Below are 15978 nucleotides of genomic sequence, written 5' to 3' on the forward strand. Positions count from 1 at the left end.
CCCTCAGGTTAATTAATAAACTACCTTATGCCACTACGATATGCAAAAAGAGAGAGAGCTCTCAAATTCCACTCTGGTTTCGACTTCCGCCGGCGCCGGCGACATCACAATGGGGTTGGCAGTGATGACGGAGCGGTGAGGCCACAAAGTTTGGTGACTTTCGGAGAAGTTCAACCTCCGGCACTGATTAGATTCGAACTAAGAGGATCCGAATCGGATCCTGCAGAACCAGACGCGGCGACCAACTTGTTGCTTCAAATCATGAGACGATAGTGCCTTGGAGGTCGAGAGCGCCGCAGAGGCCGGAGAGGACGCTGCAGATCGAGGACCTTGTTGAGATCGGACGGCAACGAGCACAGAGCACTGAGTCGACTCAAGCAGGGAGCGACCGCCACCGACTTTCTCAGGCCTTGGCACGTGTCGCAAATGCCTCTGTTTAGTGTTTACAGCCCCGAGCTTCTGGTCGATTTCGGCGATTTGGCCTTTTTTTTTTTTTTTTTTTTTTTTTTCGTCTGCGGCCTCGATCGAAGAAGCAACATCCACTCCTGAAGACGATGAAGGAACTCCGGTCGGACCTACCTCGCCGGAGTCCAACACCTGGTAGGCTATTCGGAGTCGGAGCTCCGAAGCACTGGCGAGAAAAGCGTCCACTCTTGATGTGGGTGCCATAGCATTTTCTCGGTGCCCAAATCAGTTTTTTTTTTTTTAATGGGACAGAAGGAAAGAAAAAGAAATGTTTTGAATGTCTATTGGGGGGCAATAGACGTTTCGAATTGATATAATCTCTTCATTTTTTTCTTTAATCAAAGTTTTATTTGTCTAATTTTAGGAAGATTAGTTTTCATTCTAGCAACCGAAAGTTCTATTGGGAAGCAATAGACGTTTATTGGGGGGCAATAGACGTTTATTGTCCCTCTATAGGGGGTCAATAGACGTTTATTGTCCCTCTATAAGGGGTCAATAGACGTCTATTAGGGGGCAATAGACGTCTATTATAAACCTTTCCAGCAACCTATGAAATCTTTGACGACCTTCGGCGAGGTTTTCAGAAAAGTCTGATGGGCTGCGGCCGGTGATAGGAATTCGGCGGCTGATGACCGGATTCAGGCGAAAGTTGTTGGTACTTTGTTCATTTGCTGATATTAGGATAGATACATTGTTGCAATCCTAAATTAGGATGCGCTGACTCTAGTACTCCTAATTTGCAAATTACATTGTGGTGATCAAAGACTAGGCCTTGGGTCTCGGGCCCGAACAGTCGTCTTGCCCGAACAGACGTCTTTTGATGTCTTTCTTTGTTTCAGATAGATATGAGAGCAGTTACAATTACAAAGGACACATTTGTTCGTTTTGGAAATTCAAATCGAACAGTTGTAACTTCTCATACCAGTTCAATCTGAACTCTATAAAAGACTCACAAATGCCAATTCTCAAGACATCAGTTTTGAGACTCACATATCTTCCATAAAATCTTCTGAGAGAAAACACAGATTGACGTTCGCGATAGAATCCAAGGCAACACTGCTAACCTTGGATTGAGAGTTGAATCCTGCAGGGCAGACGTCCTAGAAGATCTACAGCAAGTGTGTAGGGACGTATTTCTGTCTTAGGACATTGCACCAAAGCAAGCCTCTCTCAAAGATTCAAGTCAGTGAATTCGATTTCTCCTTTCTTGATATACTTTCATTTGTTCTTTACGTATTGTTACCGTTCCTTTTAATTTTAGGATTGCAACTTCACTGCAATCATTTGTCGTATTTAATCTGCCTTTAATTTTACTTTAATATTTTAGGATTGCTAACTACTTTCAATCCTAGTCGTAAATATATATTATATATATATATATATATATATATATATATATATATATATATATATATATATATCTGGTTGCAAACAACGTTCTTGAATTGATCTGTCACTTACAGTACCTATTTCTAAAAAAAGTTGGCCGGAATCGGGTGGCCGGTGACCGGGCTCCGGCGAAGTCTCCTATGGTTTCTCTCTCTTCCATTCTCTCTCTAAGTAACAAAGGGGTGAGGGTAAAATAGTCTCAAAAATAAACAAAAAATAATAATTTAATAGGGTATTAGGGAAGACTTCCTTAGAGTGTTTTGGGTAAGAATGAATTCAAAAAACTTAATAGGATAAATGAGAAAAAAAAACCCGTAAAAATGGGATAAATGGACAAAAACCCTAAATATAATAGGGGACTTGAAGTCTGAACTTCTGACAGATGAAATAGCATTATGAATAACATGAACCTCTACTAATCCTAGCTAAGGTTTTTTTTTTTTTATATATTTGTTTTTGATAAGAAAATAAACATATTAGATGTGGAAGTGACTTAAATTTGCAAGTACATCTGTCAAAAAATTTGCCTATTGAGTCGAACAATCTAGCTAGGTGCTGGATATTACAATCAATGTTCAATAATCTACAAGGCCTTCATTAACATAATCAATTACTAGTTTAGTGTCTTCCTCTGTATGTATATTCTGATAGCCACTACGGTGTGTAGTTAACAAGCTATCACAAAGTGCTTGAGCTTCAGTAACAGGAACAGAAGTCACTCTAATTCTTTTAGAGGCAACAATTAAGGAACTACCATTGCAATCTCAGATTACTAAACTCTCTACTATAAAATTTTCCGACACTGAGCCTGAGACGGCCGACTTACGGGCCTCAGGTCCGGCTCGAGAGTGGCTGTATATTTAGGATTAGAACCTCCCGGATTTGGTGCTAACAAGGATTGTCATACAACTATAGTACTAATGTACTATACAAGCAACTATGCCTCAGCACGGGCGTGAAACCCACGCGATCCTTTTTTTGCTTACGTGTCCGTACAAACGGCGAAAGGGCGTGGCCTAACGACCTTTGGGGTTTTTCCCGCCAATTAAATAATCGTGATTTGGTTTTGATTATTTTAATAGGGGCCATGCAAAAGCGTTGGGATTAGTAGGGCGGGCTCGTTCACGCCGTTCCTGATTTTGTTTTGGTTTGGTCCTTGATCGGGTTTAGTGGGCTTAAAACGGTGTGAAACGGCCTGTGGGGAGGCTTGTCCTCACGTGACACGTGGGGCAGGTCAACGGTCGGAGATATTGAGGTTTTGTTTGTCCGCATGTGTTCGTGCGTCGAGGCTTGAGGCGCGTGGTCGCCATGTGTCTGCACGTTCCCGCCCTCAGCTTTTCGCGCCACGTCTACTTTCTTCTTTTAGGAAAAGTTAATTGCTTCGTTTCTTCTTTATCTTTTTCAAAAAGTGAAAGATCAAAAGCACCAATAAGTGGCAATGATTATTTTGCATTTGGATACAACTCAGGCTCGACATATTTATATAACTAACATGCAAAAGTGTTTTCACCTTTCGATCTCATCTTATCTCACTTTTGTCACGGAAGAAATTAATGAATGACATTAGAATAAATCATTTCAAGCTTCACACGGGAATATAGTTCCGCTTTATTCTAAAAAAAAAAAAAAAAAAAAAAAAAAAGCTTAACATGGGATTATAATGTTTAGGGGTAAATTTGACTGTCGCTTTTGTTTTTGATTTACAATGGGTGGCACTCATCGTGGAGATTGGTGTTCTCTTCCGATTGTTGGATCAAACGTCTTTCTTCTTCTGATTTTGTGTGGTGGGATTGTGGGAGTCTTTTTAGTGGAGTTGGTTTTTTTGCGGCTAGTGTTCAGTCTCTGTTAGTAACATAAGGATAAGAGATATCTCTTTCACCAATATGAGTCAAAGTTTGATTTGGCTCCATAAGTATCAAGTAATAAGAATATTTTATTTCTTTTTTAAAAAAAAATTATTTTATTTACAAATTACAAACAATTAACATTATATTTCTTTCCTTCTTAACCTTTTTTTTTTTTTAACAAGAACAAACAACAGATGCCCTGATACTTGTAATAAACAGATGCCCAGATTTCAAGAACAGATTCAAGCAACCCTTGAAAACTAAAACACAGCAATAACATATCCAAGCAGCCCAAGCAATAGAACAATAAGCCCATATTACAACACTACAAACAAAAACTAGCCATTTATTTGATTCACTTTCTCCGAATCAAGCTTCTCCCAACACCGCAATCGACCACCGTGACACTACTATGGCCTGAGTGGTCAGGCCTTGATCTAATTGGATCTGCTTCAATCTAATTCATCAGTTTTTCTTTTTAACTCCTATTCTCTCTCTCTCTTTTGAATGAAAATTGAATATGAAGGTTTGCCGTGAATGGTTTTGGTTTGGGTAGGAAGAAAGAGAGAGAGAGAAGAGAAGGATCCAAGGTATTAAAAGTGAAAAGAAACAAACCGACAAATTTGGGAAATCTGTCAAACTTGATAAAGAGATTTGGAATGCCAAATTCACATAGGATTTGACAGATTTGTTAGAGTGCTTTCCTCTTTCATTTCTTGATGTTGAGCCTCGGATTCAAATTTGCTCACCACCACTTTGCCATGTGTTATAAAACATAATAATAATTAATCATGAAGTTTTATTAAAAAAAAAATAATTTAAGTATTAAATGAATTTTATATGGCGTGGTAAATTTTAATAGGGTGGTGATATCACCACAAAATAAAAGTGATGAGCAAATTTGATTCCTTGAGCCTCCACCCTCCCATTTGACAGATGGTTGGATATGCTCCAATTGGTGTTCAAGTTTCATGGGCCAATAGTTAGCTGGCCACCCATTGACAACTCAGGGTGCCCAAACTATGAAACGTGATCTGACTTGTACCTACCCCCGAGTACCCGGGCTGTCCTAACCAAATTCTGATGGTGTGTTGCTATGCCTCTGGCTCTTATTACGGTCAGATTCAAAACAAACATCGGAATTATTACAAAACTTATCCATTTTTTCAGTTTTAGTTTTTGATTTTTCCGGTCAAAATTGGGATATGTGCCTCCAGTCTTATCCTAGTATCCTACAGCAGTCATGCATATCCTCCTTCATAAAAAATCACAGTCTTCTTGATCAGAAACCTTCATGTTCCTAGCATCGATTATTTTCCAGAGCTCTGTTCATTGGTAGGTCCCTCTCTCCATTTCTGATAAATAATATTCTAAACTGGTTTCCATATCCACTTCCATTATTCAACACACCAACCTGTCGCTTAACGTAGACGACGATGGAGAGTCGTCGTCTGAGCATGACCCGGTGGACGGCGACGGCGGCCAGCATATGGATCCAATGCTTCGGCGGTGCATCCTACACCTTCAGCATCTACTCCTCCGCGCTCAAGTCCTCCCAAGGATACGACCAATCAACGCTCGACACCGTGTCCGTCTTCAAGGACATAGGCGCCAACGCTGGCATCCTCTCCGGACTCCTCTACTCCGCCGTGGCCCTCAACCACCGCCGCGCCTGTTTCGGGGGGCCTTGGTTGGTACATGTGGCGGGGGCAATCCAGTGCTTCGCGGGGTACTTCTTCATCTACGCCGCCGTGTCCGGGTTGGTGGCGCGGCCGCCGGTAGCGGTTGTTTGCTTGTTCATGTTCTTGGGGGCTCATTCTCAAACGTTCTTTAATACGACTAATGTCGTCACTGGCGTACAGAATTTCTCTGACTATGGCGGGACCATAGTTGGTCTTATGAAGGTATCTATATTTGCCACGATGACTTTGTTTTCGTCACACATCTTCTTTACTCTTATTATGAAATGAACCCTCGTGCTAGTTAGTAATTACAGAGGCTTCTGTATAGTTTAGCCTATTTTCATATGAATCCTGTACTTTTAAATTCTTTGCGTAATGCTCCTGAGGTTTATAGCCAAGTTTTATAACCCTAGTTCTGAAATCTATGCTCAAATGTGTGAATAACTATTTCAAAATAGATTTTGAAGTTGTTATTGATTTCCTTAGTTTTTCTAGACCGCAAAGATTTATATTCCATCATAGTAATCTAACGGTGTGTAAATTTAAAGATATAGGAGATGACAAGTGAAATAGTATTTAGATCATATTGAATATGTATCATAATCTTCATTCGTAATGTGCGAGTCTAAAAATATGAATTGGTACGACGATTGTCCTCAACTGTTCTTTGGTTGGCTTCTTAAAACCTTACTGAGGATCTTGGCATCTAGCTAATCATCTTGGTGTAATAAGAATGAGATTCATTTACTATCATGTGTTTTCTTGGCCAGGGATTTATGGGTCTTAGTGGAGCAATACTGGTCCAATTCTATGACACACTATGCAAAGGCAACCCCAGCAACTTCCTCTTATTGCTGGCCTTGTTGCCAACACTGGTCTCCATTTTGTTCATGCCCTTCGTGAGAATCTATGGAGCTTGTAGAGCTGAAATTGACAAGAAGTACTTAAATTACTTCTCTGCTTTTGCTCTGCTCATTGCTGCTTATCTCATGGTCACAATCATACTGAGAAACATCTTCACTCTTCCATTGTGGGCTAGTGTCTTCACATTCACATTACTTCTTCTGATTCTACTCGCCTCACCCATTGGAATTGCAATCAAAGCTCAATTCATGGAGTTAAAGAGACAGCGAGAAACGAGTACTTCTGCTGCTAGTTATGCTTTACTTGGGAAAGAGGCCTCTAGAGAATATGATCATGAAGATATGAATCTTGTGAGTGCTATGAGCTCTGTTAATTTCTGGTTTCTGTTCATTGCAATGCTTTGTGGAATGGGTACTGGCTTGGCCACCATAAACAACATGGGCCAATTAGGCCAGTCACTTGGTTACACAACTGTAGAGATAAACACCTTTGTTTCTCTATGGAGTATATGGAACTTTCTAGGCAGATTTGGAGCTGGGTATGTCTCAGATTTTTTGCTACACACAAGAGGATGGGCAAGGCCATTGTTAATGGTTCTCACTCAAGCAACAATGGCTGCTGGGCACCTTGTAATTTCATCTGGGTTTTCTGGAAATCTATATGTGGGTTCAGTCATTGTAGGCATCTGTTATGGTTCACAGTGGTCACTAATGCCCACCATTAGTTCTGAGATCTTTGGTGTCACACATTTTGGTACCATTTTCAACACAATTGCCATAGCCAGCCCTGTTGGGTCTTACATTTTCTCAGTGTGGGTGATTGGGTACATTTATGACAAACAAGCTTCTCGAGAACATGAGTCCTCCTGCAATGGCACTCACTGCTTCATGTTGTCTTTTCTGATCATGGCCTCTGTTGCCTTGTTTGGGTCTCTTGTTTCTCTTGCACTGTTCTTCAAAACCAAGAGGTTCTATGACTCCATTGTGTTAAATAGATTGCGGCATTTTCCAAACTAGCGAGTGAAAAAGATGAAAACTTTGTGTACTTGTAATTTTCATCTTGTGAAGTGTGAACTCGTAACAAATTATATTTATTTCCGGAAAATAAAAAGATAATTTTCTGTCATATCTTTCATAGAACCGATTTAAGCCTCAATCTTTATCACTGACACTAGCAATTTAGCTGGAAAATTTTGGAACTTTATGATGGAGAATGCAATAAATCCAATAATGTTACCTATGACATCATAGAATCTGATTCAAAGTAACACGTGTGAGCAACAGCAAAACCCAAAAAGCAAGCTCAATCATCACTGTGAAGCGGCCAAGTCTGCCACTACAAAACAGTACACGGAAATCGGAGGTTATAGACTTCACCGTCGATGGAAGCTAGACTAAAGAATCTGACACGGTCCAAATGGGTGTCTACGGTGGCGAGCATATGGATACAGTGCACCAGCGGCACCCTATACACCTTCTCCGTCTACTCTCAGACCCTCAAGATCACACAGGGCTACGATCAGTCAACTCTCGACACTGTTTCTGTGTTCAAGGACTTTGGAGCCAACTGTGGGATTCTGTCTGGTGTTCTCTATTCTTATAGTGTCTTGTGGGCTGGACCTTGGGTTGTCCTGCTGGCCGGAGCAGTCCAGTGCTTTTTGGGCTACTTTCTGATGTGGGCCGCCGTGGTCGGACTTATTCCCCGGCCTCCGGTGGTGGTGATGTGTCTTTTCATGTTGCTAGCGGCACATGCTCAGTCGTTCTTCAACACTTCTAATGCGGTCACTGGTGTCAGGAACTTCCCTTATTATAAAGGCACCATTGTTGGCATCATGAAGGTACTTGAAATTTTGATTCCTTCTTGAATTTTGCAGCTATTTTTGTTTGCTTGAGAGTTTTTGAACTATATTTGTTTTTCTTTGAATGTAAGTTGAGAATTTTACAACCTGCTCTTTTGATCTGATACTAGCAACTAAAACAATTTGGTAGGTACTTAGCAGGATGTAAATGAAGTGGTTGTCAGTGCCATAGTTCATATGCTAATATCTGAGATTGAGTACTTTCCAATTTGTAGTGCTTGGACTTGATATGGATGAATAGTTTGTGTTTTCTGTGTTAGGGATTTCTTGGTCTGAGTGGAGCAATAATAATTCAAATATATCAGATCTTTATGTACGAAAAAACCACTTCATATCTTCTGATGCTAGCACTGCTGCCTCCAATAAATACTTTGTTGCTTATGTGGTTTGTGAGAATCCACGACACGAAGGAAGGAAACGAGAAGCAGCATCTGGATGGTCTCTCGATAATTGCTCTTGTTGTTGCGGCTTACCTTATGTGCATTATACTATTAGAGAACTTTATCACTCTGCCATTAGCCATACGTGTTGTTTGTTTTGTTGTACTTGTCTTGCTGCTTGCCTCGCCTCTTTGTGTTGTAATCAGAGCACATCAAGGGGAGTTGGATAGTGTTTCAGAGCCTTTCTTAACTGAGGGTGACCGTTTAGAAGATGGTAATGATAAAAGGAGTTTGCGGTCTGATATACACCTGAATCTATTACAAGCAATGTGCACAATAGACTTCTGGATTTTGTTTATTGCCATGGTATGTGGAATGGGCTCGGGACTTGCAGTGGTTAATAATCTTAGCCAAATAGGACAATCGCTTGGTTACAGAAACTTTGAGATAAGTACTTTGGTTTCTTTGCTGAGCATATGGAATTTCTTTGGTCGTTTGGGAGCTGGATATATATCGGATTGTTTCCTGCATCGGAAAGGATGGGCAAGGCCATTGTTCATGGTCATCACTCTAGCATCCATGAGCATTGGCCATCTGGTGATTGCTTCTGGTATGCCTGGTGCTCTCTATACTGGATCTGTATTGGTGGGTGTGTGTTACGGTTCTCAATGGTCACTAATGCCAACAATCACTTCTGAGATATTTGGTGTGCTACATATGGGGACCATCTTCAATGCCATTACCATTGCCAGTCCTGTTGGTTCTTATATCTTTTCTGTGAGAGTGATCGGATATATTTATGACAAGGAGGCATCAGAACCAGAGAATACATGCTTTGGAACTCAATGCTTTATGTTATCATTCCTTATTATGGCAGCTGCTACCCTTTTTGGGGCTCTTGCTGCCTTGGCATTGTTCTTTCGGACGAGAAGTTTCTATAGTCAGGTAATCATCAAAAGATCCTTTCAGGACATAATCTGTGTAACTATTGTGCTTTTGGTTGGTTTTATATCTTTTACAAAGGGGTAAAAATGTAAAGGATCTCGACCCTTGTACAAATAAGCACGTCTGTTTGGAAATTGAGAGATCCAGTAATTTATCAGAATACAGATTTGTGAAAATTTGATCGCTTTATGTCTTGCAGGACATTGATGGAAACCGCAACAGGTAGATATTTCTTTCCTGCAGCATATCCAGCATCCTAGTCCTGTAATTAAGTAGACCAATATATACTTATGGCTGCGTTCATAATCTTGTTTGGATAAGCCAAGCTGTAATGGAAATGATTATAAGTCTTCTGATCTAGAATCCTAGGCAGATGAATCTAGAGTTCTTATGGATGATGAGATATTACGATCGTTGACAAAGTTGCAACATAAAATGCGATTGTTTTCGAGGACTGGCTGTGGTTGCAGACAAGACTATGACTATCTATATGTTATCAAGAAATAATGTTTTGGCATCGTCTATTACAAGGGAACAGAATGATAATGGAAATGTTGTATATACCTGTTGTCTAGACTCGGTGTTTAAGTCGCTGGACATTGTGACGTTTCCATCGATTGCAGAGCAGAGAAGCGAGTGTTTGGTTCATTTGGGTAACCTGGAGTTTTGTCTAGTCCAGAGTGGCTTCTACTACAGATGTTATGATTATCAATCTGTTATTAAAGTCACCGGACTTGAGCTTGTGGGAGATAACAAAATCGAGATCAGACATTCAACAGTTATTGAGCTGCCTCTTGACGATTTTGAGGTATTTCATGTTCAACTCTGCTTCTCGCCTGATTGTGAGGATTTTGTGTCAGAATCAGAAGATGAGCAAAGTGATAATGTTGACTTCACCTTCAAGCCAGACTGAAATTGTCAAACCAAAACAAGAAGTAGAATCAATGGTCGATACCAGTTGCCAACAATCCATTCACAATATATAATCAGATACTGATTTCTTTATCATTCTAATGTATTGAGCTCAATCTAGGTGTTTCGTTTGGATGCTTGTAATTGTTTGGAGTATTTATGTAGGCATTTTTGTCTTACTGTATGGTTTATATTCATGATTTCTATTTTCTTTCTTATTCTAAGTATCTCACTATCAGTACTATCTGCTCTTAATCTCAAGGCAATTCCTAGTCTTTCGACCCAAGTCTGAGAAATCAAGGGTTATAAGACCAAGTTATGGCTCTGCCATTGGCGACCGTGAACGAATTTGTGAAATAATATTACGTTCTAGAATTAGTGTATAAGTTTTGTCAATAATGTAGGCATTTTGTCTTGCTGTATGAAAAGAGAGTGCAAATTGTTTACTGTTTGTTTGTAAAGTTCGAGCAAACAACCACTTGGTGTGGTAAGATTGGTCGAGCGGCCTAGTATGGAACTCGTACGTTTAACATTCAAGTCCCAACTCATACCAGTTTGTGGCCAGCAGGTTTGAGGGGCCTTCAGGTTTGTGGGCCTAGCATGGAACTCGTACGTTTAGCATTCAAGTCTCAACTCATACCAGTTTGTGACCAGTAAGTTTGAGGGGGCCTTCAGGTTTGTGGGCCTGCGGCGGGCTCAAATACTCCCATAGATCTTGATTCGAATATTAACTCGATGAGTGTGTTACTAACTCGCTAACATAACCGAGGAGGTAGCATACCTCATCCCGATTTGATAAAAAACTTTTGAGCAAACGGAGAGTCTTGGTTCCATGCCCAACAATATAAAGGGCCCAACAAAGACACAAAGCCCAGAGTCGAGGACAGAGTATTACTATATATTGGGCCGAATATTAATTAATTTTTTTTAAAAATCGGGCAAAGAGAGGAAGAAGAGGGCTTTTCTTCTTGAAACCTGAGAGAGCTTCAAATTCTGCCCTAGATTTTTCAATTCGATTTCAGAACCACCAAAGTTAACAAATTGAAGAGCGCAATAGAGACCCAGAGAGGTCAATATGAAGACGACCAAGGGAGGCAAGGTCATGAACCCTACGGACGCTTATCGTAAGGAGCTCCGCAAAAAGGAATTGAAAAGGGTAATTACTTCTAAATTCCACGCCTTTTTTCCTTTTAATTTCACTATCTCTTGCTCAATTGCTTGTTTTGATCTTCGTTTTCGTTTTGGGTTCGATTTATTTTATTGATTCTGTACTCCATTGTGCCCAATTGTTGTTGTAATTTCATGGCTTTTTGGTTGCTTAGAAAGCCCAGGAAAAATTGAAAGGTTAAAATGAAAGTTGAAATGTTTTAGATTGAATTTAGTGAATGTAGCCCTGTTAGTTGTTTGCTTTTTTGTTCTACTTACTGAAGTAGCTATGGAACATTTGGGAAATTAGGTCCAATTCACTCTCATATGGTCAGCCCTCCAAAACTGTTATTCTTTTACTAGCCCCATTTTGTTTTATGGAGGAAGATTTAATCATATAAGACCGCAAATTGGTGTACTGTAATGGAATGATGGAATTAAGTTTGGCTAAGTTACTAAAGTCAATGCTTATAATTGAGATAACAATCTATGCATCACTCACTCACAGACACATACTTGGATTTAGCCAAAAGGCCAAGAACATAGACATGTGTTTCCAGACACGGGCGTTTTGAAAGCAGATTAGTTTTGGGTAGTAATATGCAAGTTCAACAAATGTTACTTCATTTACAATGTTTTTCTGGTGTTCTTGATTATTAAATCTTTATTATACGCTTCTGACTTTATGTCATTTATACTTAACAGAACAAGAAAGAAAGAAAGAAGGTGAGGGAGGTGGGGATCTTGAAGAAGGATCCCGAGACCCTGAAGGAGCAGATTGATAAGTTGAATAAGCAGAGTAAGTTGACCTAAAGCTTTTTTATCAAAGTCATAAAGTCTACTTTCATCTGTCTCAAACCAAGAGGTCTGTTAATAGAATGGTCATAAATATTTATAGATCCAGTAGTTTGGATATCTAGTTGTATTATTGCCTTCTCATTATTTTTAGTTGCCACTTGCGTTTATTGTTCTCCCTTCTCACTGTCTTCTTAGATATTAAACCAGGGAGGCTTAAAAGTTAAATTTTTGGAATACTCCAACATTTCACTTATAGGTTAAATTTTTGACAACTCTGAGTTTATTTTCTTTTGTCTTGACCAGTATTCTGAAGTGTTAAAATTGCCAAGAAAGAAAAAAAAAATTTGTCTCTCAGATAGAAGTTTGACTACTTAATGCATGAACTACTTTTAATGTAAAAGGTGAAAGACTTAAAGTTCATGATTATCACTTGTTATAGATGTACAAATGTACAAGGGCTTTTTTGTTATTTAAGTAAACTAATAAGAGCATTATGCTTGTAGAAGGCAAGGTTGCAAACTATTTGAAGTTTTGCATCAACTGTCAAAAACTTAGGAATTAGTATCTAATGAAAGAAAGGGATCAGGTGGGAATTTTTAGTAATGGTTCAGGACTTCAGGGTTATGGGGTCAAATAATTTTCAGCCCATTAGTAAGATAGTTTTTGTTCGGAGTGGTTGTTTATTTGTTTCGTCATTATTGTATTTTTCTGTTTGCTTGTTTTTTGTCTAAATGTTATTGGTACTATTTTGATTTTTGTTAGTATTTGGCTCATTCGTACAGAGGCTGATGGTGCTCTGGACAAAGCAAGAAAACACAAGAAGAGGCAACTAGAGGATACACTTAATCTTGTTATGAAGAAGAGGAAGGTAATTGTCACATAATTCACATTATCATTTTCCATCATACATTCTTGTTTAGAAATTCAATCTTCAACGTTGTTGTATGACCTGTTTTGTACTGTCATATTTGATCAGGAACTTAGTGGTTCAGAGTCTTCTGTGTTTATTTCCTGTTAGACCTATTTGCAGTTTTTTAAGAATTATTTTGATGCATCCAATGATCAGTTCTTATTTACACTTTTGGACAGGAAGTTGAAGAGAAGGCAAAGGAGAAGGGTGAGACCCCGGTTATGTTCAGGTGCAAATTCTGTTTTGTCAATCGATATCTGTGCTACATCAACTTGTTGTTCAAAACAGTTTTGTTTACTTTGATTTATTAAATATAGTTTGTTTTCTGCTTAGCCATTTGGGACCACCTAAAAGACGAACAACCGCTGAAGAAGAAGAAAGAGCAAAGCATCCAAAGCCTGAGGTAAGAAATGCTTGGTTTATGACTGCTTTTGAATTCCTTTTTATTCATAAAACCTCACAATTTTGTACTTACTTTTGTTGCAGGATTCTGTTTACTACCACCCAACCTTGAATCCTACTGGGGCCCCACCACCTGGAAAGCCTCCAATGTTTCAATCATCGATAGGTATGGACTCTTCTGGAAATCCCCAACCCCCTGTCTTGTGTATTGAGTTCTCTCTCTCTCTCCCCCTCCCTCCCTCCCTCCCTCCCTCCCTCCCTCCCTCTCTCCCTCTCCCTCTTTCTGTTTCTCTCTCTCATTCTCTTCTGAACGCAAAATGCAGGACCAAGAATTCCTTTATCTGCTGCTTCATCAAGTGGGGCTGCATCATCCACTGAGGATGGAATTTTGGCTGATCCTCTGCTCAATTCTGGTGATGGCTCCGTTCTACCGGAGTCTTTACCTCTACCTCCTCCGCCTCCATTGCCGCCCAACCCTGCAGCTGCAAACTCAGGTATCTCACTGCCACCACCTCCACCTCCTCCTCCTGGACCCCTGCCTCCTAAAGAGGAGATTGCTAATCGCACTCTACTTCCCCCTCCTCCACCTCTTCACCAGTCTGCACAGCCACCTCCACCTGGTATCAGTGGAAGCGAGAGGGAGAACAATCAATCTCCATTTTCTGATCAACCACCTGCCAAGGATCTCACACAGGTAATGTTTCCCTTATTGTCCATTGTATGATATATTGCAACAGGAATAAAAATTTTCAGAGGTGAAAAGTATTACGTGAGATACCATATATTGAAACTAGTGGAAGGAACACATATACTAGGGTTTGAAGTCCAAAGAAAGGGCGTGACTGGGCATATCTCATACCTGTGGAATTTTCTTTGTTATAATATATATATATATATATATATATATATATATATATATTTTTTTGTAGCTTGAAAATAAAGTTTCCTTCTCTCTCTTGCAGGTACTTCCTTCCCCTCCTCCCCCTCCTGGTTTGCCTCCAAATTCAGCAAATACTCAATTTGAAGGTGCAACTTCTGATGCTGAAACCAATAATACTCTAGTGACCAGGGATCTTACTAAAATGGTTCCACCACCACCTCCTCCAAGACAACAACCTCCAGTGCCTGGACCCACCCTGATTCCAAATATACATCCCGATGTGTTACCCCCAGGTATCTCTCGTTTTCCTCCACCGCCACCTCCACCAGATATGCGGCCACCATTATCTGCTCCTGGACTTCCCAGTCGACCAGGTCCACCAGGCATGATGGTCCCAATGATTCCCAGGCCACCATATGGACCTCCCCCTGGACCTCCCCCAATGATGAGACCACCACTTCCACCTGGCCCCCCTCCTACATTTCAAGAAGATGACCATGTAGCCTACGGCGTGGCTGCTCATCATAAACCATCATATATTAAATCGGCAGCATCTACTGTTGTTAAGAGGCCTCTAGCTCAGCACACTCCAGAACTTACAGCCATGGTAAGTTGTTTCTCTTTCAGTAGCTATAATATGTGTCACCAGTCCCTTATGGTAGTAGTAGCATATATTGCATTGAAGGTTACTATAAGAAGCATTGCTTTCTGCATCAATTAGTATAGGGGACATTGACATGGTGATGTTGGTTGGAGGTTTATTGTTCTTACATTTGGAGATGGTAATTTTAGTTTCTGAGTTTTCTGGACCCTAGTACCCTAGTTCTGTAGCAATGTCTGTGAAATGGGTAGCGTTGTGAGACTTCGGTATTGGGTCAACACTAGGTTCGTGTTTTAGCTAATGAGATTTTGGTGTTGGGTTAACTTGTTTCTTAACAGTTTCCATGTCAAGATGCACTCTTTACGTTTCTGTCTTATTTGGCTAAACCAGAGTCTGTATTCAGGTTCCTGCATCTGTTCGGGTTAGGAGAGAGATGGCTGCCCCCAAAGCAAAAGCAAAAACATCACTCCCAACTACAGCAGCAGCTGCCCGGCCAGTAGCTACTGTTGTGAAACCAGAGTCAGCGAACTCTTCGTCAGCACCAAAGGCAGGAAGCATTGATGACTCTTACATGGCCTTCCTGGAGGACATGAAGGCACTTGGTGCACTTGAAGGTTGAGATCGTAGTAGCTGGTTAGGGGGCTCAAAGAAGATAAAGAAGGATGGCATGCCTGTAGCAAAACACGGGCTGAAGTGAAGCTGGGGGGTTGAGCATATTTGATTGTCAATTACCTCGGTTTCCTAATGCATCAATTTCATGGTGAAATTCTGTATTAACAGACTGAAGATGTGGTAGAAGTTCGGGATGTATGATATTTGATTGATCTTTAATATAATTGATTACGACTGCTCTTTCTTGAGTATCTTCAGTTTGGTGCTCCCTTTGCTACTGAACTAGA

The 15978-nt window shown here is 40.3% G+C and overlaps 3 protein-coding genes across 3 annotated transcripts; all 3 read left to right on the top strand.

Moving 5' to 3' along the window:
* Positions 1-4555: 4555 nt before the first annotated feature.
* Positions 4556-7372, top strand: LOC133742366 (protein NUCLEAR FUSION DEFECTIVE 4-like). Its single transcript, XM_062170029.1, has 3 exons — positions 4556-5036; positions 5132-5605; positions 6154-7372. Exons 2-3 carry the CDS (start codon positions 5138-5140, stop codon positions 7261-7263), a joined length of 1578 nt encoding a protein of 525 aa, XP_062026013.1. The 5' UTR covers positions 4556-5036; positions 5132-5137; the 3' UTR covers positions 7264-7372.
* A 113-nt stretch (positions 7373-7485) lies between these two features.
* LOC133742367 (protein NUCLEAR FUSION DEFECTIVE 4-like) lies at positions 7486-10533 on the top strand. Its single transcript, XM_062170030.1, has 3 exons — positions 7486-8084; positions 8366-9430; positions 9630-10533. Exons 1-3 carry the CDS (start codon positions 7629-7631, stop codon positions 9654-9656), a joined length of 1548 nt encoding a protein of 515 aa, XP_062026014.1. The 5' UTR covers positions 7486-7628; the 3' UTR covers positions 9657-10533.
* A 742-nt stretch (positions 10534-11275) lies between these two features.
* Positions 11276-15942, top strand: LOC133743181 (protein EARLY FLOWERING 5). The gene is made up of 9 exons (XM_062171015.1): positions 11276-11498; positions 12194-12287; positions 13069-13154; positions 13376-13425; positions 13530-13599; positions 13683-13764; positions 13922-14292; positions 14561-15085; positions 15483-15942. The coding sequence occupies exons 1-9, from the start codon at positions 11418-11420 to the stop codon at positions 15696-15698; spliced, it is 1575 nt and encodes a 524-aa protein (XP_062026999.1). The 5' UTR covers positions 11276-11417; the 3' UTR covers positions 15699-15942.
* The last annotated feature ends 36 nt before the right edge of the window (positions 15943-15978 follow it).

Source organism: Rosa rugosa, chromosome 4 (assembly GCF_958449725.1).
Source record: "Rosa rugosa chromosome 4, drRosRugo1.1, whole genome shotgun sequence".
Lineage (NCBI taxonomy): Eukaryota > Viridiplantae > Streptophyta > Magnoliopsida > Rosales > Rosaceae > Rosa > Rosa rugosa.